This window comes from Triturus cristatus, chromosome 8 (genome assembly GCF_964204655.1).
Source record: "Triturus cristatus chromosome 8, aTriCri1.1, whole genome shotgun sequence".
NCBI lineage: Eukaryota > Metazoa > Chordata > Amphibia > Caudata > Salamandridae > Triturus > Triturus cristatus.
Window position 1 is genome coordinate 206,746,952 of NC_140591.1, and position 23,991 is coordinate 206,770,942.

General features: G+C 42.9%; 1 protein-coding gene across 1 annotated transcript in view; it reads right to left on the bottom strand.

Annotated features, from left to right (window-relative positions):
* Positions 1-23,991, bottom strand: part of LOC146801851 (trifunctional purine biosynthetic protein adenosine-3-like) — a 253,558-nt gene that overhangs the window by 158,951 nt on the left and 70,616 nt on the right. The window contains exons 10-12 of the mRNA XM_085623717.1: positions 16,712-16,943; positions 7,967-8,061; positions 2,172-2,281 (exon numbers count right to left, since the gene is read on the bottom strand). Coding sequence (XP_085479843.1) covers positions 2,172-2,281; positions 7,967-8,061; positions 16,712-16,943 — 437 coding nt within the window. The remainder of the gene's footprint in view (positions 1-2,171; positions 2,282-7,966; positions 8,062-16,711; positions 16,944-23,991) is intronic.

Below are 23,991 nucleotides of genomic sequence, written 5' to 3' on the forward strand. Positions count from 1 at the left end.
TACACCAAAATGAAGACAATTAGATGTAGGTATCAGGAGTTACTGCAAAATCAAATTCCATCAGAAACGATAGGATATCCTAATTGAATCTAAGTTATTGAAGTAAGGTAGGCCATGACTTAGACATTCTCTGCAGCGCACTGCTGATAGAGTGTGGTCGGATAGATGTGCATTATCACCACATCACATGATATGGTATAGTGCCTTAGTAACTACCCACACTAAACAGCTCTTTATGTATAAGCCTATAAGGATTAACTATATTTTGTTGTGTTTATATTATAAAACATGATAGGGCTAAGAGAATGTTTTCTTAAAGCAAATTATATACACAGCTTGGGTACAGCTACAACAATAACATATGTGATTCAATAATAACTTTTACACTGAGTTCCCATGTGACCTCTCTATAATAATTTATTTCCATGTTGTCTTGCTCAGTACAGGACACTAAGAGACCGCCCAGTAATGGGTTACTACTGTCCCTCGCCCAGAAACAAGTTAACAGTTACTCTCATGACTCCCATTACCCCATACACCAGTGGTGAAGAATGCCTTAGGCTTTATGGATGGGATTAGCACTGGAACCTGATGGGCTCATGATGCTCGATACACTCAGTAAGTGCAGAATATATGTACAGCTCTACAACACAAAGGAAACCCTGGGTCTAAAGATCAAGTGAATGCTAATGGGGCATCCCCTTTATAGGACGGTTTCCCTCACCCCCTTAAAGGTGACATGCTTCACCATAGGGTAAGCCCGTCGCACTATAGGCCTAGTTATAGTGCTGACTACAACCCCCTCTTCAAGAGGGAGGAGCTCAGGGATGTTTTACTTTATCTGACAGAGGTACACTAACTACCTTAGGTGAAGTAGGTGTGGTGAGGAACACAAAGCAAAAAATCATAAATGTTAATTAAAACTAGTTCAGAGGTACGAAATACGTTTTAGTCAGGTATACCTAGACCAGGATTAAAAACAACTATAACAGGATGGAATTAAACCTGTCAAAGGGCGTGAAATTCGGCGTAGGTCACCATGTTTCAAACTAATACCCTCGAAAGAGGTGTGGCAGCCTTCTTCAGGACCTTGGGTGTGTTACTACCATGTGTGTGTGTAACCAATTTGTGGTGTGTGACAAAAGAGATCGTTAAATACAAAACCAGTGGTTGGAGTGGAAACGCCACTCGGTCAGTGATCCACTGTTCTGAATTGCCTGCAAAGGTCAGGCAACCTACCCCAACTTAACCTTGGCGCAAACACGCAAGGTGGTAATGAGTACTCAGTCACGATGTCAAGTGGCACGGATTGCACCGTTGACCTTCATCTGTGGCGCAATCTTTTGCAGGAATGTTGTAATATCTTTGTAGCCCACCGTAGCCGATACCAGCCATTAAAGGCACACTACTTTGTTAAACGCTAGAGGAGACCTTTAATAGATGTTATAGCCTTCTATAGCGGGCTATAAAGCTATATTAGAAAATTGGAATATTGAAAGCCCTCACTGAAGACAATGACTAGGCTTAGGGTGCACAGTGTCTGGTAAAAGCCTTTTGCTCCAATATTGCAATGCTTGTCTTTTTGTTTCTCCTTTTTAATTTAGAACATGCTATCACTAGTGGGTGGAATGTTTTAACAGCCTTTTAGCTCTTGTGCCTCAGGTTATAATGATTTTGAAAGGCCCTAGCCCTCTTCATAGGCCCACATTTGTGGCTCAGGCTTATAACTCATGTCCAGGGCCTTTAATAACCAATAAAGCCCTTGGCAGCAGGCTATAAGGCTAAATTATCCTTCTGTGTGGCTGATAATCTCCTATGCTACATGGGCAATGCTTAGATAACGTTTCTTCTTTTGCTTAATATATCAAGATGTTTGTCCTAAAATATATTTAAATTGCCAAGAAGACATCAATATTAAACTTGAAAAAGAACAAGCTTTACATTGACCATCTTTGCACATCTTCCACTTTAATTAACTTTTTTAAAACTTTGTTACTATAATAGCACTTAAACATCCCTAGATCCAAGCAAGGCTGATGTTGTTGGTGTTAGAAACAGGTATAAATGAGGCTGAACATTCAGTCACCATGCTTGGCTATCCATGCACGATTTAGTGAATATTGTCCGCAAAGAATCACAATTTATGTTTCTGGTACTAAACAACTGGTTACCTCTAGCTTGGCACCAACGCTATTAGCTTTGGATATTAATATGGGATCACTGTATCCAGTGGTTTTCAAGTCAAACAGTCCAGCACATCCTATGTGATCCAAGTGGCAACCTGCCAGTGGGACAAAATAATGAATAATCTTATCAAACACTGTTCTACGGCATTTCTTGGATAAGATAGATATACACATACGTTTTAATAGGTGATCTGATTATGAAAGAATGATGTAAAAGAACACCTTGTTCTGAACATAAATCTTAAAAAATAAATTTCCAGAGATTCTCAAGGGCCACCAGAGACCAGCAATCAGTACTTAATGTGTCTGTATTGCCACTGACATAATGGTAGGACTGGTTATGGTCTGCTAAGATGGCTGCTGAGCCTTGACTCCATCAGACAGTTTGCCTCCCCACACTACAGACCACAAAAGAAGTGCTATGGAGTACGTAGTAGCATTTTGAGTCCTATAACAAATACAAGTGAACCAGGCACCTGGTCAACCCTCTGACTTACAGTGCTTTATGTCAGTAGTGTGTAGAATGAATATGGTGTTTTTATAGTGCAAACACAGCCAAAAGCAGCAGAGAACTGTACAGGGTCAAGGCAAAGATACCGCCAATGAGTGACTGGAAGGGTGGCTGGCTTCTGGGAGTGGAGGTGGACTGTTACTTCACCGTGAAGCAGCGTTCGCTAAAGAGACGTGACTTCAACTCTTTTCTAAATTGGGGCACGGTGGGGCAGCCATGATGGAGACAGGAATGTTGTTCCATATCCTCGGTTCGCAAAAGGAAGACTGTTAACTTGTTGTTTCTTTTTTTCACTTCTTATCCTACAGTCTTTGTAGATGGTGGTGGGTGGCAAGGGGAGCCGGTGGACTTCCAGTAGGGCAGGGAAGATGCAGTCATATTTCGTCTGTCCTTTGGTGAGGCATGCTGTATCATGCAGAATGCCCTTAAGGAGGGCCAGCGTGTAGGCTGGGAAACCATGGAGTAGGGCTTTTCCACCGTACAGATGGGTACTAGGGCTTGAACAGCAGTTCTGAAGCTGTTTTCTGAGCGGAATGGTTTTGCTTTCTCCATTAAGAGACAGCTGGTCCCAGGCCTTGTGCTACCTGCCCGGTAAAGCACTGCTCGGTATTGTGGCAGGCATCCCGCAGTCTTTGTAATCACATGGCAGAGTCCTCTGGCAGCAGGAGCACTGTCGTGCCCACCTCAGGTTGTATCCAATGTTAAATGGATAAAAGTCAATGTTACACTGCATATTTTGCCAAATGAACCATAAAGGAAGGCCTGGGGCACCCTCTCTTAATTCATGTTGGTACCAGGCACAATTCCATGCATATTCCTTCTCCGAGCATACAGACATGCGTCTTGGCACTAGGCAGACTCACAAGTTCTCCAGCAAGTTGAGCAGACTTCAGGTGATGTCGCCCTATGTCTGGGAGACTGGCTGTCAGGCAAACACCAGCCCTGGTCACACAGCGGATGCTCTAGTGGTCTGCAGAGCACCTCTATTCTTTGAAGAACTTGGAACTGGAACAAAGTGGGTGGTTTGGATCCCTCTTTTATACTAATAAACAAGATAGTGCATGTGGATGCAATGTCTAAGGCTCTAGAAAAGAGTTTGAGAGGGTTCTTTTAAAATGTCATCTTCTGGGTGTAGTGAAGACACAAGCTTTGTATAAGGTGATGACTCTCAGAGCACGTAGTGATGAAGATGGCTCCAAGCACGAGTATCCAAAACAAGGGCACAATGAAGTGTGATGTCTCTGCCCCTGGCTGTCATCAACCTTCCTTAAATTGTAATGAGGGACAGACAAAACACCTGTAACATCATCTGCAGACTCTCCCCTTCTACATTACCATTGACCAAATTACAGTGCTGAGGACATTTAAACAGTCCCCAGGCAGCATACTTCCACTGTCTACGAAAGCTGCATTCACCCTCCATCTTGTGTAATGTTAAAACAGGAGGCATGCAGAATGGATTCCACTGGGCACAGCAACCATACTCACACTACACGCGGAGTCTTGCTATAACACATGCCCATAATACCACCATACACACGTGCACACAACACGCACAAGATTTCAGCGCAAGGATCATATTGTCACATCCCAGTCGAACTGTACACAAGTGAGCGGGTAGGCTGCACTCCTGTGAGTCTGAAAAAAGTCTCTACTTAGAGATATGAATCCTCAACTATCTATGCACTTGCACCACCACTGCATATCGACGACCTAAGACATGGACACTAGTCCCTTGTTGTTACAGAAGGGACACATGGTAGACCACAAAACAAGCTCTAGACCATGGACAGACCAAGGGCTCAGCACACACACTAGATTTGCTTGCTGGCTGGGCCCAAATGAAAATCATAATATCTGTGTAACACACCTGTATCACAGGGGCCTCGAGTGCACCATAAACCATGCTGGAAACATTCTTGCATCAAAAGACTTTAAGCAGCTTCTTCCTTCCGTTCCTCTCACTGAGCTCGTTTCCATGCCACTTTACTTCTCACCCAAATGTAGTTATGAAGGTAAAAGGTACTAACATCACAATTCACCTTCCAATTCCCATCTTACTTACTTTATAGTCTAAGAAGTATAATGAACTTAAGAAAACCCCATACATTGCACCCCTACAAGTTCTCATGTAAGACTTTTTATAAGGTGAAGTAATTTAAACATCTCATATGCCATTATACCATAGAAAAGTCCAATGTTTCTCTCTCTACCGCCTTTCCCTCTTCTGGCCCTGCCTTAAGCTTAATTGACCACTCTCTCAAATTTCTTATGTGTTTGACTTATTGCCTTATCCGTCCATCCCGTCTTCTCTTTCTTGTCCTCCTTCATCTCACCTTAGGTATGTACAGCATGTCTTACCCACACTTTTTACCATTGACCTCTTCTCAATCATCCCCTGTTGCTCCGAGTTCTCTTCCTGCCTCCTCCACTTCTCTAAACCTTTCCTCCTGTTTTACTCACTTCTACTTCACTAACTCTGTACCCTTCACCCTATGTTATTCACCCCCAGCCCTCTATTGTCTTTCACCTCCTCCCTTCCCTAACCTCCTTATCTCAGGCTGTCAGTATCAATACTTTACATATGTCATCCTTTTTGATGGCTGGTTTACTGTTGAAATGTAAGATTATGCTTTTTTCATTTTAACTTCAAGGAGATTCTCATTCTCTAATGTTTTCTTGTAAAGCCCACTGACACCCATGTTGGTTTGAGCCTTGCTATATACAAATGGTAAATAATTAAATATACCTCTTACAGCGAACACAGACCAGGCACCCTTCCATCAGTGCGGGGTGTCAGATGAGCCAGAGCCAGACTCAGCTGCTGCTGTCATCCAGAGTCAACTTACATCATTGCCAAGAGCTTACCGGCACTTGTGTGTATCAAGAAGCGGGTGAGCCTACTGCAAAATAACGTGTTGTGGAACATCTAACTGGGCATCCTTGCTTCCTGGACTGCACTTTTGCTTCGGCAGTCGTGGTCAGCGAGTGGGGTGTTCTGCCATAAATGTGGAGCATCAGACGGGAAGAGCAGTGACGGGACTGTGGAGTTCTGTGATAGGGAAAGGATGTTACCTGGACCGAGAATGACCTGCCCCTCTAGCTCTGTACAGCCTCCTCGCTGGCAGATTTCAGAAAGAGACTCAAGACCTGGCTCTTCGACGGAGAAACATACCCCTTGGGGTGACAGTGTTGCATTTTACAAATATTGTTTGAATTGATTTGATTTCAGAACAGTGTCTGAAGTTCCCAATCCAAAATGAATTTGAGTTTTTTTCCTGTGAAGTCAGTTACAGTTTCAATCTGTGATGGATGCCTTATCTTTCATTTGATCCCTTGTTTTTGGTCATGCGCGTTGCCCTTTTTATGCTATTTTTGACTTGATTTGTTCTCATTGTAGTAGGAACCTTCCTTTGGATCTCCTGCTGGAGGCCTTTGCTTCACTATTTCCTCTTCCTTGATATCAGGCAGAGATTGGTGCCTTGGCTAGTTCTGCATTTATCTTCTGCTTCAATCGAGAGCTGCAACATTGCCAAGGGGTTTTGCTGCCCTTTGTGAATTTAACTTCCTAAATGAGACCCTCGAAAGGAGACACTTAACACCTTTCACATGAGCTACTCTGCAGTGTGACACCGTGACCACTGAAGGAGTCGCCCTTTCCTCAGGCAATATCAAGAATTAAATATTACAAGCCCTTTTCAGCATCAGGTCCATGACAAGTCACCACTCAACCAACTGACATAAAATTGTTGTAAGGTGCAACAACATACCTAGGTGGTGCGGTTCTATGACACCCATGTTTTGCATTTAAAGGATCCCTTTAAGCATGATTAACGTTTTACATCCAGGCCTGACAGTGCTGCTGATTATGTCATTTACAAAATGTGGTTGCTAGTGTAGTTTTTGAGGTTGTACACATGAGACTACTTACCCATTTAAGGATACGGGGACAAGGGAGAGGGAATAAGTGACAAGTAGGTAAATGAGAAACTGGGTAAGAGAACAGGTAGAGTACAAAAGTAAGACAGTGTGAGAGGATAAACAGACGAAAGGGTAAGTCTAAGAAGTAGACATAGTAATATGGCGGGGAGAAATGGGTGGCGGGCGGGGACGGATCTCGGGCGGGTCGCCACGCCATGCGGGCGGTGGCGATCCGCCCGAGATACTGATGGGCCTCATTGTATCTAGGGAAGTAGAGGACATGGGCGACTGGGTGAGGTCAGAGGAAACAGCAGAGTAAGGAAGGTGGAGGTCAGTAAAGCTAGGGAAACAATAACATTAGGGAGACAAGGAGATCAAGGGTACGAGGTAGAAAGAAGGGCAAGAGTAGACACATACAAGAGGGGCTGAGATGACATAGGAGCATCAAGTGAGATAGGAGATATGGAAACAATAGGGACAGGGGGCTTCCAGGAAAGACCAAGGCACAAGAAAGAGAGAGGGGGTCGGGAGAGATAAAAAGGACTATGGAGGCTGGTGGTTCAGTGGAGAGAGCAGAGCAAGTGAGTTGGAGGTCAGGAGAGACAGAAACATTGCAGACAAAAGTGTTAGCAGGAGAAGGAGGTCAGAGGAGTAAGGGAGACAGTGGGACAAGGGAGACACAGGTCCAATAGGGCAAGAGGATAAAAGGGAGGGGGGTACTGGCTTATATGGCAGAAGTTCAGGTTTCTATAGTTGTTTTAATTTTCAATTATCTTTAATGGTTCTTCTGACAGCTGTCAATATACATAACTCTAATTTTTGTTCTGTCTGCTGATTACAGTTTCTGCTAGTACATCAAGTTTGAGGATTTGTGAGCACAAACATTGTTACAAAGTAGTGGATCGTTGTACAGTTGTGTCAGGAAAAATGACGAGCTCGAGGTTAGGTGAAGGGAAGGTAGACACTTGGAAAGGGATTGCAAAGGTAGGAGTAACAACGAGATAGGGAGGAAAAGGAGCAAAAGTACAAGGTAGTGCAAGGCTTGGAATGAAAGAGAATAGCAGTTGACAGAAGTCATTCGTTGGAAGCGAGGTAGACAGCATGATGGACATGGAACAGCATAATAAAGAAATCATGTACATCCTACTTAAAGATTAGGGGCTTGACTTTTCTGAAGCAGAAGAGGGAATAGGGATAGTGCTGAGTGGAATTCAACTGCAATGGAGTGCCACACCATCAGGGCGTGACATGAAAAAGGAAGAAAACACAATTCCACACTCTGTTCTTGGATGAAGGCAGCCAAATGTGATAATACAAAACACAAGTTAATTCCCAGGTCATTTCTCACCTGGTTTGGGTGGACCAGTAGCTAGTGGTCTCACAGCACATATCAATGGAATACTGCTACCAGCACATTCACCGCTGTCATTGCGTTTGAGGCCTCTAAAATAAAAGAGATCATTCTTGTTAAACAGTAATACTGAGTTACAACCCCCTTTGCACAGGTAGAAAATCCCACTCTATATAATATAGGTGATTGTCCTTAAAGCTCATGATCATTTTGCATCGAATACACAGAACTCTGAGCCAAAGCGAGATGGACAAATCCAAGCACTGACATCCCCCACTCCTCATATTATTAACTTGCATTGTAATTCATTATCAATATCAGTTTCATTATTTAACACCTGATCCTTTAGCATTTTCATGAAGGCAGATGGCACCTGGGTAATTGAATTTGGTATTGTGGTGCATTAATACAAGCGGGGGAAACTTCTGCATTGGTCTTACAAGTGCGGGATCAGGGCCAAGAAGCAATAAAAAAATGTATACTTTGGCTCAGATTTATGAAACAGTCATGGAATGCAACTAAAGTTGCTGTACTGCGTTGAATGATAGAGAGGGAGCAGAACAACAACATATCTACTTAGATATGGCAAGTTTACCCCTCTCCCTGCACTGGCACTTAAAGGGTACGCTCACGTACCACCCATGGAACGCTCCCTTGACACAAAATAACACAAAGCAGTGCGTAGGACAGAGGTCTCAAACTGGTGGATAGCGAGCCACCAGTTGCTCACTGGCTACCACTGAGTAGCTCACACATAACTGCTTGTCAGCAGGCTTGAGAAAGAATTTACAGCTCCCCACCTGATAAAGCAGTTCTTTAAAACACTGTGCCCGTCTCTGTGAGAGCTCGAAATCTGACAGTGCAGGATGATGTAGACTACCCACTTCTGAAAAATTCTTACTTCTTTATCTCCTTTCTTTCTTGCCAGTCTTTCCTTCTCTTTCTTTTTTCCTTGCTTTCATGTCTTTATCTCCTTTCTCGATTTCTTGAATCGCCTCTTTCTTTCTCCTTCTTTCTCTTTCTTCTTATCTTTTTACACTATTTCATTCTTTCCTTACTTTTTTCTTTTTTCCCCTATCTTTGTTGGGCATTCGTTTTCAGTTTCTTTCTTTTCTTTTATTGCTGATATTTGTCTGTACTCGGTTAATTTTCTCATTTTTACCTCTACTTTTTTCCTTGGTCTTGATTTTCCCTTTCCTTCTTTCTTTCTTTCTTTCTTAATTGTTGCTTTCTTCTCCACTTTCATTTTTTTCTCTTCTATTTTCTATGGTTCTCTCTTTTTTGTATTTCTTTATTCATCACCTTTCGTTTTCTTCTTTCTCTCAGTAATTCTTTCCTTTGTTGTTTCATTCTTTTTTCTCCCCTTTCTGTCTTTCTCCTTTCTACATTTTTTATATTTTCCTTTCCTCCTTGAGTTCACTCCTCCTTCCCTACTTCCTTTCTTTTCTCCTATCTCTATCTTTCTCCACTTGTTTCTTTCTCTGCTGTTTTTTCTTATTATTTCCTTCTCTCTTTCCTTATATTCAGTCGTATCCTCTTTCTCAGTCTCCATCATTCTTTAATTTTTATTTCTCTTATCTCTTTTTTGTTGTACTTATTGTACCTTTTCCTCTCTTTTTCTCTTTTCTTCCTCCGCTACTGTCCTTTTCTCCATGTTTCTTCTTTGTGTTGCTTTATTTTTTCTAATTCTTGCTTCCTCCTTTTTTCTCTCATTTCCCTTTTCTTTCTCTTGCTTTCTTTCCTTTCCCTTTCTCTGTCGGGCTGTTGTCTTTTTTATTCTCTTCTTAACTTCTCTTTCTTCCTGTCTTCTGCCCTTTTTCTGTTGATTTTTTCTCCCTGATTTCTCTTTTTTCTTTCTTTCTGTCTTTCTCTGCTTGGTTCTTCCATTCATTTGTTTATCTCTTGCTTTTTTCTCTCATTCTGTCATTCTTTCCTTTTTCAGTCTCTCTGTTCCTCTTTTCTCTCCCTCTCCTTTTTTTCTCTCACACTCTCTGTTGCACTTTCTCTCTCTATCTTTCCCTTTTGCTTTCTCAACAGCAAAGGGACAAAATGGATTCACAGGGACACTAAATGTAAACCATTTGCGATACTGTTCCTGTGCCATTAATGCTGTTTGCTCACTGTAGCAAGACGGGGTACTCTAGGGACAGTGTTTAAGTGATCTGGCCTCAGGGTAAATTGATCAAATCCTTTATTAGGCAGTAACTCACAGCTGTCTTTGATGATCAGAAGTAGTTCTCACTATTGGAAAGGTTGAAGACCCCAGACATAGTGCAGCTTTGTGTTCTTTGGGAAACTAATGCAAATTGAGATTTTGTTGGATAGTAAATACCTCCGTAACATTTTTCGTTGGGTTTACACAGTAACACAAACCCAGCACAAAGCATTAGTAAATCTAGGCCTTTATTCTTCCACAAAAATAGTACTCATCCATTCAGTGCAAACTAATGCTTAACAAGAAACGAAAAATTCTTCTCTAGAAAAAAAGACTAACAGATTATCCAAATCATTCTCACCAAACACAGAAATGCATAACGTCCATCACTGAGAAGATGCCGGAAGGGGAAACAATCTCCCTTTTAAATCTCGGGTAAATTTGAAATATCTAAATCTGGATGCTGAAGTTGCCTTGTTTCTGGAAAGAGAGGCAGCAGAGCAGCAAAAGGTCTTGTCCTTGGTATCAGGGATCTCTTTTGCGAGTGTGATGATGGCTCGTGAAGCAAGTTTTGGGTCAGTTGTAGCAAAGAAGGGGAAACTGATTAAGAAGCTGAAAGAGCACGTGCAAAGTCATGCAAAGCTTGATTCAAAGATTGTCGATGCGACAAAGTGGGTGAATGCACTGCAGGTAAATTACAGTGCACTCCCAGTTAAGGTTGAGATCTGGAGCCCTCTGGCAAATCTGCTGTCTGGATGGGGAGACTGGAAAATTCTATGTATGGGGTCTTCTGCATGCATCCTGGTCTGTGCTTGTATCTACTACACACACTGAGGTTGGACAACATGGACAGGTATTACTGGAAGTGATTGAGGTGTTGGACAGTGGTCCAGTACATGCAGATGTTGGGTGAATGTGCCTACTGAGATACAGGAAATCAGTCCCTCAGTGCCACAGAATCCTAATCTTCTATGGGGGTGTTTTCTTTGTTGGGGTCGTAGGGATTGATATAATGAAAATGAAGCCTTAACTGTAAGTGGAACATTCTGACATATCAGGCAAAATTCTCGGTGTGACATGTCATCAAACATTAACAAACATGAAGAGTGCATCCACCTTCATACATTACACCAACCCATTGAGGTGCACAAGATATCAACAGCTGGAAAGAGCAGAATGGATGCGCCTCTAAGGGGGAATTGTGAATCACAAAAGAGGAGGGAAGACTGATACAGTGAAAGTAATTTCAAAATTGGTATAATCGATTTAAAGAAATAAATGGATGCGAGAAAGTGACTTGTTGGACAATAGCAACTGTCCAGTCCACAGAGAAAAGCAGGTTTTTAGTAAAAGTGATTATAAGGAAATCTTTTTCTACCTTTTTGTTCCATTTGTCTAGGCTCTAGATGCCTGTGTTGTTACCTCAACAGTGGATGCAGCCTACTGGCAGTCTCAGGCACAAATGCTCTATTTAAAAGGACAACATTTTAATTTCCAAAAGTCTGTTACTGCAATTCTGGTAAGGAAAATATCTATATGCACCCAGTACAGATATGGAAAGTAGGACAGAAGTATGTAAATCCCACCTATTTCCAAAATCTAATAAAAACGTTACTTACGTTTGGTAATGCAGTATCGGATGGCTATGTTAATGTCCACAGGTTGCTTATATGTGCCTTTCTCCATACACTGTCCTGGACTCAGACATATTTCTAGCTAAGAAGAGTTGCAGGTGCTAGGTGGTGCTGTCCTATGCCAGTTGTGAGTCTCCAGTGTTTACCAGAAGGGACAAAGAGAGTATCAGGAATGTCAGTTTCACCAGGTTTGCCACACCACTACACACAGAAAGCAATAAAAAAATCAATCTAAATTAAAAACTAATGTTACCCTGTTGAGGCTAGACAGGAGAGCTAATGGAATCTACAGGATACTTTGAATCTGCTGTGTTGAAAGTCCTCTGCATGGCTTGGCAAATCTATGCTGTCCTGTCCTTGCACATTTTTTTACAAGCCTTGTGCAGTTTCTTCCATTAAGCTTGACAGTCATGCAAGCCCAATTGTGGACTCTCTCACTTTCTGACTTAAGGCATCAGAGCTTATGTTGATGTGGTACCCAAAGTGCACTCCTCTTTTGTGAAAGAGGCTACTACCTTTTCTACCTAGACTTTGAGAGACTGGTAGCAGAATAGATTTTAGTCAGAAGCACATGCTTTTTAACATGTACCTAGTCTGCAAGCACAGCCAACCAGCTCTGTCAATGTAAAGGTCTGTTCATTCTCCCTATAATCGAGATGCTTTGTCTTCACAATGTCTAGGACAGCCATGAAAGGGCCCTGCATGGTTGTGTACTCATTGTCAAAGGTGAGGGTGGATGGGGGAATCCTGGAGTCCACAGCATTCCACAGTATATGTGCTGCACATGATGATGTTTACCTGTGTTCTTGGTTGTCACAGCCATCTTGGATCCTGGATCCTGCAACTAGACAGCTCCTTTTCCTCCCTGCAAAAGCATTAGTCTTTTCTGCATTTAGGTAGGTAGCCAGTTAGATATTTTTGATGTAACCATTGCTCCCCTACCAGAATGAAACAAGTGCTTCCCCTTCCCTATTCGTGATCATCATCCCCTTATAAGAATCCTCCCTGCCCTTGGAGCCATTTTACAACTATCTCAGCCAGCCTAGACCGGTCAAACTGATCTCAGAGGAGGCAGCCAGAGCTGCATGCCCTCCCCACAGGAATATCACTCTGGAAGCATACACCTAGAGAATTGGACGATCATCCAGAAACTCAAAAGGTGCAACCTCTGTGAGTGGCCAAGCCTGACCTCTTCAGACATAATTTGTTCAAAGTTTGTCTCATCACCAAGAAGGGTCTATGCACCACTACCAGGAGAGAAGACTCAAAGAGAAAGGAGTGGGACTGCGGCAGGATTGCCACTTACCCTGCACACTATGGTTAGGTCTTTGAAGTCTAGAGGAGGACTAACTGTTGGATCCGTAGAGAGCAGGAAGAACTTACCTGCTGCATAAGGAGCAGCAGATAAGTTCAGGTGCCTGGAAGAAATTATCTAACCCACAGATGACATCTAAAGCCCAACTAAGTGGAAAGACCTGTTGGCAGACCTCTCAACAGCCTCAGGCTGCCCAGGATCAAGGAGATTGACCAAGCCAGCAGCCCAAGAACTATCAAATATGTCCGTGAAGAGGAGCTGCTCCATCGACTTTAGGCATCGAGTAGAGGAGCTGCTACAACATCAACCATCTCTGCAAGCTGGGATACATATAGTTTACTCTCTGGTTTTCCTGAAAGCATTGTGAATTTGTGACTTTGACCCTGGCCCAGACTGTGGGCTTCCTGCAGTACAAGATTCAGGACTGGATATTTCAAGACCTGCATGACACCCCAGTATTACAGCGAGGGCAATTGGTACATGCCAGTGCTAGAGATAAGGAGCAGGGTTACAGGGGCATGCCCATAAGAAAAAAAGCAGAGCTTCTGACTGTGAGTCTAGAGGGCACGCCCTCCCATACAGCATACCTAAAGGGACCCTCACTTCTGTACACTGACAAGACTTAAGGGGAAGTGTGGCACTAATATGAAAAAAGTATTGCAGGGGTTGAAAGGAGGCAGTGAGCAAAGCTGGGAAAGGTTAGGGGTTTGTGTGGTCTGGAAGTCTTCAGCATCAATCAAGTTCTCAAAATTGGTGGTGTTGAGGTAGCTGCAGGAAGGGGTCAAAGCGACCCTGATGTTGACGGATTCTGATGTGTAGTGGAGAATGTTGACGGAGCTATGGCAAAGCCTGGCCCACCAGCAATGTGCCCTTGGTGGATCAGCTTGTATGTTGGTCTTCTGTCAGTTTTCTAGGCAAAAAGTCTTGAAAAAGTTTCTAAGACCCAGCCTTTAGAGTTAGACAGGAGGAGTACCCTTTGACACTTATCTAAGGACCCCAGGATGTTAGAGACACCACTTAAGTGTGAGGACTTACTACAGTAGAAGCCCCCGGCAGGGTCTAGGGCAGGTTCAGTTGGATCTGATTGTCTAGCTCTTCAGGAGTGTGGACTGATTGTAGCTTTTATGTTCCTAGTCCACTTCTCAGTCTTGGATAAGTTGGAGGATATTTGGACAAAATATTGAGTTATAATTATTGGGAGACAGAAATACCAGAAAATAATTACTGTAATACAAAGATATCGTGATGCAGAAATATTATCAAAAATATAGGGCCTGATTACGATGGCGGGGAGACCGTAACTGACAGGCTGTCGGTGGCGATCTCCCCGCCATCGGAACAGGGATCTCCGTCCGTCATATAATAATGGCTTCTGGACGGGTGACGGTCGGAAACTCCGACCGCCAAGATCCCTACAGGCGGTCTGTATCCAGCCGCCTGTTGGACCTCCCTGTAGTTCCAGAATGGTGGTGGTGCCTGTTAGAGAGCGCTGTAGGGATTACAATATCCCTTTCTGCCGGTTGTTCTGTGGCGGTCAACCCACAGCAGAACAGCGGGCGGGAACAGATTAGGGGGCCCATAGTGGGCCCCCCTAACCTCCTGGGCCAGGGACATAGACACTGGGGGGCACCTATGGTACTCCCTACATGTCCCTACACAATGTGGTAAGCACCACATGGTGCCTGCCACGTAGTGCAGGAATATGTGTGGGTGTCTGTTTTGTCTTGCATCGGGTGCTGCAGAACACAGCCTTGCCGCAATACAAAACATGGGCAATGCGACTGCCACGGCAGTGGTCGCATCGTAATTAGCCCTGTGGGACTGCCGCCTTGTAGGTGGGAAGTCCCAAATACGATACGATACCCAAGTCCGTCCGCCATCGTAATGATCCCGATAGCATTTTTCAGGTAATATCGTTGTTATGAATAGCTGTAAAAAAATATTGTTTTTTGATTATCTTAATATGTTTTAGCTCATATATTAATTTGATGTGTTATAATTGTTGTATAATTGTTAATTATGTTTTTAAATATATAGTTTGTAATTTTAAATTAGTTGACCTGTGAATCTCTTGGCAATTTATTGATTGGTCTCTCCACCTTCCTTATGGTCTCTCTGATGGTTGTATGTATTGATAATAACAAATATCATCTGACAGAAATATTGTAGCTTAAATATGGTTTACAAAAGCCTTGCTTCATTTGGTGTTGATTTAGGCCACAATAGTTTGGTACCATGCACCACGCCCTCTCACACTCTCCTTGACCACCTAATGTTAAAATACTGAAAAGGGGAGCAATTTCGGTCAAAAGATTTTGGTTATTTAATAGTTTTTTTAGAGTGCTATGCTAACCTAACGGGCTACCTGGCACTAAAAAATAATAAACGCAATTACTAAGTGCAGAACCATGAGAAAACAGTTAGATACTCAACAAATATGTCTTCAGTGATTTCCTGAACATGTGCAATGGATCAGGCACACAGAACGATAATGCGAGTTCCAAGCTTTGGCCACGGAATATAAAAAAGAACGACTTCCAGCTCATAGGGCCCGTTTCACAAAAGTAATCGGAGATAAAAACTTAAGTTTAACCTAGACAAAATCCTAACTTTACTACTCCTAAATGCCCTTTGTGAATACCGAAAGACGTAAAGTTAGGATTTTGTCTCAGATTACTTTTGTGACTCGGTCCTTAGCTTTTTGATCTTTGGGAGTGTCAGTTGGCACGAGGAGGCGAGTGAAGGGCACTATTCGGCCAGTAGAGCATCATTAAATTAAGGATAAACATAGGACTCTGGCCATAGATGTCTTTATGGCTAATGCACAGACTCTTGAACAGACCTCGCTTGGTTATGGAAAGCCAATGACATTTTTTGAGAGTTGAGAGATGAGTAACCAACAGGGAGTCCCAGCTGTAGGTCAGAGGCTAAATGTTGAATCAAATAAAGCTTTTGAAGCTGATTTTTAGGAAGAATCAAGTAAAATGCATTGCAAAAATCAATACATGGTCCTCCAAATCTACACATCCACTGAAAGATAGAGTTGCACCTTCAGTTACATCTGTGTGGAGAGGGGCAAAATTAAATGCAGTATTATTCTGAATAATAATGTGTATGACGCTAATACATAAAAATAAAAAAATAACAGAAATGCAGTAATTTCACCTACACATATTTAGATCTGATTTAGAGGTAGGCAGTAAATTAAAATACATTGATTTTTTCGAATATGAGCTGACACCTCTGAAATCACTGGCAGTAAAATTACCACCACATTGTTGTAATACAATGCCAGTAATTATGTTGTTGGAAATGCCACCCAAAATAATCCCACCAACTGTTAACTTGAGCAGTCTGCTGTTGAACACCAGGTTTTACATTACCCTAAATATTTAAATCAGGCCTTTAATGTTAAGAAACAGTACATTACTTACAATAATGTATGCCTGCTATTCACATAACTGTACTCTTTGATGTAAAACTACACGCCCTTTGCTGTCTGATGGAGAGGAAACATCAGTAGGGTTATTAGACTGACAAAGCAGCAGTGCTCATGCTGTGTAACTTAAAGGTTTAGCAATACATCATTGACATTAAAAATCAAAGCAATATCTTTGATGATGCTTTCTCATACACACCTGGACTGTTGGAGGAACGCTATTGCCTGATAACCTATGTCTTTTCTGTATACTGCTCCTATGAACTTTATGGTTTCCAGCCCTTTGGTGACTTCATGTGAAGCTGACATAAAATCTTTCTTGATAGACATCACTGCCAGGATTCTACCACCATTAGTTACCACTTTGCCATCCTTCATTGTGGTGTCGGCATGAAACACCTCCAGCCCGAGCTCTCTGACCTGAGGAAGGCCTGCAAAATAAGAAAAATATAATTTCCTATATCACCATTATTTGCAATGATGTGCTTCACTTTTGTAGCAGGCATTCCCTGAGCTCTTTAGAGTCCATTTATTTCTGTGTCAATCAATGCTTAGCATTAGTATTATAGCATTAAGAGTCCTCAAGGGCCAACACCAGAAACAACAGCGTAGCAGTTATGACTACCATTACTGCATATCTTGTATTAATGGTGGCCTAACCTCGTTTCGTCAACATTCTGGTGCTATTTTGGCCTCAAAATACTGATGATGGGAGTCAAACTGTGTCAGCGGAATGCTCAGTTATTCAGTATTGTCCTCCTTGCTGTTGACCACTCTTGCATTGTTATTCCTAATAGTAGGCAGCAACACAATTATTACTATACACTACCTTAGGTAATGTTCTGCAACCTTCCAGAACACTTTCTGCCCCTCCGAGCCTAGACAATGTAGTGAAATAATTTTCCTTCTATGCACAGGCATTCTATTGTCATCAATAGTTAATTAGATATGTCAGAAATATCTCCTTCCACCATATCAGTTGGAGTGAGGGATCCCTTTTGTTCTATAGGTTTTTTTTTTTTAGATTTAAAACTGCATAAAAAAGGATTATGTTACTTACCCTGTAAGCCTCTTTTCGTAGTGTGAGATGCTGTAGATTCATATGCTTAGCATACTCCTGCTGTCTAGTGTTGGGCTCGAACATTTACAACTTGTTTTTCTTAGAAGGTGTACTTTAATTCAAGAGGTATGGTGACTCCTCCTATAGTCTGTATTGCGCATGGTCATTGGCTCCTATGTTAGATTGTTTTAGGCTCATCGGGTGAGCGTAGGATGGGAACAGTATAGTGATAGAAAAGATGAGCATGCGAGTAAAGAATATGTAAGGTAAAGTTTTAATAATGGATTAAGTATGCCAACCATTAGATTCTGGGTAGAAGGGTGAGTGCCTATGAATCTACGGCACTACAAGCTATGAAGAGATGATTACAGGGTAATTAACATTCCATTCATAGCATGTGTTGGCCGTAGATACATATGCTTAGCAGTGAATGTAAAGCAGTGCACCCCAAAAGCGGTGGTTAGCTAGTGGTTGAGGTAGATGTTTGGAAAAGTGTTCGTAACACAGCTTCACCCACTCTTGCTTGATGATTAGCTAAGACGTCAACACAATAGTGTTTTGTGAATGTATGAGGGTTATTCCATGTAGCTGCTTTACAAATGTCTGTTAATGGTATAGTTCCTAAACATTCATTCCATTGAGGCTTCTTTTATGCGTGTAGAGTGAGCTTGTGGAGTTATAAGAAGTGATTGTTTTGCCTTGCTGCAGCAAATTTGAATACATATAACTATCCATCTGACTATTCCAGCTTTGGAGACAGGGGAAGCTTGTTGGGGTTTTCAAAAAGCAACGAAGAGCTGTTGCGTTTTACGAAAAGATTTAGGGCCAGATGTATCAAGCGTTTTACTGTTCGCAAACGGCCTCGAACGGTCAAAAGCCTTTTGGGATGTCTCATTCCAAAAGGCATTCGCAAAATAGGGAATCGCAATTTTTGCGATTACCTATTTTGCGAATGCATTTAGCTAATCGCAATTTGCAAATCCTTAAATGCAATGCAGGAAGCAAGAAAAAATTGTGACCTGACTTTAAGGAATCGCAAATTACCACCAGCTTCAAGTTGGTGGTAATTTGCAAAGTCCTGGAAAAAGGCACAGTTTGCATTTTTCTAGGTACCATGTGGCGCACACACATGCCCTTAGGGCATGTGTGTGCGCCACATGTGCATACTTACCTTTTTGGGGGTGCATCATGGTGGCCTTTTGGCCCCCTTGCACCCTTGAAATTGCATGTGCAGTTTGCATGTACCTATTACCTAATGCAATCCTATTTATTCCTATGGGCCTCTAGGCCATAGAAATGAATGGGAAGGTATTCCTTAATAGCGAATCCCAATTTGCGATTCACTATTAAGGAATATGTAGGAATCGCAATTTTTTTTGCAAATCCTACATACATTGCAGTTTGCGATTCTTAAATAGCGAATCGGTAAAATTTGCTATTTAAGAATCGCAAAAGCAATTCTTGATACATCTGGCCCTTAGTTCTTTCTAAGTAATACATTAGCGCTCTTTTAACATTAAGTGTGTGTAGAGCTCTTTCTGCTACTGAATCTGGTTTAGGGAAGAATACTGGGAGTTCTATCGTTTGATTGCATGAAATGCGGAAACAAGTTTTAGAAAAGGATTTGGGTTAGTATGAAGTACTAATTTTGTTGGATAGATTTGGAAGAAGGGTTCTTCTAATGTGAGTGCTTTAAGTTAACTTACCCTCCTAAGGGATTTATTTATTTTGAAAGTTTTATATAGCGCGAACATGACCACCGAGGGTATCGGAGCGCTTTACAAATTATGCATCATAAGGGTATATTACAGATTATGCAACAAATGGCATAGCTACCAAAAAAGCTACATTCCATGAGAGGAACAGTAAATCACACAAATGCAGTGGTTCAAAGGGTGGACCCATGAGTTTAATGAGAACAATATTAGGGTTCCAGACTGATACTGATGGAGTGGAAGGTGGGATGACTCTTTTTAGTCCTTCCATAAATGTCTTGATTACTGGAACTTTGAAAAGAAAGTGACATATGTTGTCTGTTTTGCATGTTAGCAGCTAGAGCTGCCAAATGTAGTCTAATAGATGTATACGCAAGGCCTGTTTGTTGCAAATGAAAAAGATAACCAATGGGATCTTGTACTGTAGGTAAGAGTGTTGGATTTGTGTGTTTAAACAGTAATGAACAAATCTTTTTCATTCAGCCGCATAACATGCACGTGTAGTTGGTCTACGTGCTTAATTTCCAGGCATTCTTTTGGGAGATTAAGGTGTCCAAATTCTAAGCCCTTTGGAGCAAAATTGCCATATTGAGCTGTGTGGGATTTGGATGTACTACCCTTCCGTGCTCCTGAGTTAGAATATGTAGCCAGAGAGGTAACTTCTCATGTTGTACTATGGATAGTTGCAGTAGGGTTGTGAACTATGCTTGGCAGGCTCATGCTGGGGCTATTGTGATAGGTGGGATGTTTGTATTAGCTTTTGAACCACCTAAGGAATGAGTGGGAAAGGGGGGGAAGCGTAAGCAAATATCTCTGACCAGTTGATCCATAGGGCATTGCATTTGGATTGTGGGTGAGGAAACCTGGAGGCAAAGCTTTGACATTTAGTATTTCGTTGTGTTGCAAACAGATCTATCTCTGCAGTTCCCCACCATTGGAAGTATGAATAAAGAAGTGTTGTGTCAATTTCCAGCTTGTGTACTTGCTCACGCATTCTACTGAGCATTTCTGTGAAGTAGTTGTCCACCCCATGTAGGTATTCTGCTAGGAGGTGGATTTCGTGATGTATGGCCCAATGCCATATCGGCTATGCTATGAGTGAGAGCTGTACAGAGTGTGTTCCCCCTTCTGTTTTTGAATATAATACATTGCAGTCATTTTGTTGGTATATACCAGAACTACCCTGTTGTGTAGATGGTCCTGAAAAGCTTTTAAAGCTAGTTAAATTGCTAGAAGCTCTAGATGATTTATGTGAAAGTGTCTTTGAGTTGGTTAGACCGCGTACTGTAAGTTCCTACTTATGTGCCCCCCAATCCTTTAGGGACGCATCTGTGGTAATGGTGAATTGCTGAGGTGGGGCTTTGAAGGGCTGACCCTGCAAGAAGGTTGTTGCTGTTCCACCACTGCAGAGAGCGATGGGTCGCTGGCCAAACCAACACTAAATCCTGTAGATGCCCCTCCGCTTGAGACCATTGTTACTGAAGGGAGCATTGAAGGGGCGCATATGTACTTCTGCATTTTGGAACTATGGAAATACATGACTCAATCATTCCAAGAAAACCCATGTCTGTTTTCACTGTGATATGATGATGTGGTTGAAAGAGAGATCATGCTAGCTGAAACTTCTGTACCCTTTCTGGACAGGGATAGGCTTTGGCTGTAATCAAGTTTAGTGTTGTGCCTAAGAACTGCTGCACTTGCAAGGGTTGGATGTCAGATTTTGTTGTACTGAGTGTGAAGCCTAATTTGTGTAAAAGTTAGATACCTTTTTTGTGTCCTGCAGAGATTGGTGGCACTCTTAATGAGCCAATTGTGTAGATATGGGAACGCATGTGTGCCCATCCTTTCTGAGAAGAGCTGCTACCACTGATAGGCATTTAGTGAATACTCTTGGTGCGGTAGTTACTCCGAATGGCAACACCTTGAACTGATAGCGCAGTCCATTGACTTGAAAATGGAGATAGATTTGATGCACTGTGGAGTATTGGAATGTGGAAGTAGGTATCTTTTAGGTCTATGGCTGTTATGAAATCTCCTTGATGTAGCCACGGTATTACCTCCTGTTGTGTGGCCAAGTGAAAGTGTTCTGAGGGGATGTACCTGTTGAGTAGCCTGAGGTCGAGAATAGGCCGTAAAGTCCCATCCTTTTTGGGAATGAGGATGTATAGGGATTATACCCAATGTCCCTAGTGTTGTTTTGCGACAAGTTCTATAACCCCTTCTTTTTGAAGCAGAGCTTGGACAACCTCTTGGAGGAGTGCAAGGTGTTCTGGTGACATATTTTGTGTTCAGGGTGGTATTGTGGGTGGGGTATTTGTAAGTTTTGGAAAGGACCCACTGATCGCTGGCACTTTGTGGCCAGTGTTATTGGTACTGTTGCAGCCATCCCCCGGAAGCTTAGTGGGTCACTGTTTAGTCAGAGTGGTGGATTTGGAGGTGGAACCATGACTTCTGCCTCAATTATGTTTATAATGTGATATGCATAATGTCCCACTGGTATATTGAGACTGGTATGAGCCTTGCTGCTTTGAGTATTGCCTGTGTCTGTAGATGTACCAGGTCTTGATGCACCTCTATATTGTCCTCTCTGAAAGGAACCCCTATGCTGAAACGTTTCTAATGCACCCATGACGTTGGCGGTGTCTGTTTTTTTTTTTTCTCTAACATCTCATCCACTTGTAAATGTTGTTGAACATCAAGCTTAAAACAAGAGACCCTAAGCCATGCATGGCGCCTAATAATAATACTTGTATTGACCTCCTTGCACTTGCATCGGCTGAATCTATTGCACATTGCATGGTGGAATTTGAAATGATTTTCTTTTCCTCCAACAACTGAGCCTCTTTTTGGCGATATTGTTCAGGAAGATGATGAAGTAGCTCTTTCATCTCATCCCACTGGTATGGAGGTGATTGGCTGCTTTGCTGCATCATATTTTGTGCTCTCTTTGGAATTAGCCCTTTTTGTGGCAGTGTGAACTACCAAAGAACCAGGGGGAATTCAACCCTTGATATATGTAGGATCTGAGGGACATGGTTTGTATTTTTGGTCTACCCTTGACGTTATTACCCTGGACTTGGCTGGCTGCTTAAATATTTCTTCTGTGGACTTAAGCATTCTTGTCCTGCAATGAGTGGAGATACACTTTACTAATCATTGCGTAGTGATTTAGCACTCACTCCTGGGGTTCTAATTGTATTTTTTATTCATTTGGCTCAATTTCTTTCTCTGGACATTTAGTTGGTGTTTTACCCACCGTTTTTAACACCGTTTTTCGGCTTCCATCCTTCCTGCCTCCCTGACTGCCCCTCCCGCCTCCAAGGACTACTTATAGAGGCTGCTGAATGAGCGCACACATAGGCATGATGCTGGCATGTCACCGCACCCAGCGCCGGGACCCCAGTCCTTTCTCCATCAGCCACTATGATAGCAAGGAACTTCTGGTCCTGGAGCCCGGACATCACAACAGCAGCTGCTTTACGACCTCCCCATGATCAACCAAAGGACCCTTCACCTGCCACCACTGTTGCTTCTCCTGCGACACAGGGCCTCCCACCAGCACTGCACCCTGCACCCCTCCCTCTTAGAAGACTGCTAACAACCTAGAACCAATCCGGTGCATCGCTGTCTCGGCACACACACCACAGAAATATGGGACGCCCCTCCTCGAACCCCGACATCACCGCTGCCACCCCTGACGACTACAAGATGATACACCGAGACCGCACTAACAAACATGGTGGGGGCATCGCCATCATCTTCAGAGAAACCATTGGGATGCACTGTCGCGACCCAACACCTCTCATGGAACACTTCAACTTCCGATTACAAACTGATGCCAGGACCATAAACAGAGGCAACTTTGTTTACAGATTCACGGGACCCCCATGTCCAACCTCATCGCCTCCCTTGCCATCGACTCCCTCCACTATGTCCTGCTAGGCGATCTCAATTTTCACGTCAACGACCTCAACAACACCAACTCTACCTCCCTCCTGGAGAACCCCAACAGCATTGGCCTCACTCAACTAGTCACCGAACCCACGCACAAAGCCGGACACACACTCTATGCCATCTTTAACTCCAGCGACTGAATCAAATTCACCCACGTCACAGAACTCACCTGGGCCGACCACACCATCATACACTTTACCATCTCCGATGCCCAACATACCATTGCGAAGCACCAGAACACCACCTACCACAGCTGGAGCAAAGTAACCGGGACTCAATGGACTCAGAACCTCAGCTCACACAACCCGAAATTTCAGCAGATCTTGACCAGGTAGTCCAGAACTTCTCTGCCTGGATCAACAAATGCACTGACCGAGTCACCCCGCTGACACCAGCAAAAACCATTAAAACCTCAAAACAAGCCAGCTGGTACACCCCAGAATTCAGAACCGCCAAGCGCAACTGCTACCGACTCGAGAAGCGATCACCAAGGATCCCTCTGACAGAGCTGCTCACAAAGCAGCCTTCGGCAATTACCACCTGCGCATCAAGGAAGCCAAAAGAGCCGCCATCACCGACTGCATCGACACCGCGGCCAACCACACCATGGAACTCTTCAGAATTGTCAAGGAATTTTCCAACCCGGCAGCCACAGGGAACACCATCCACCCCTCCCAAGAACTCTACAACACCCTCTCAGACTACTTCCACCGTAAGATTGCCTCCATCTACAACAACTTCGACCTTCAA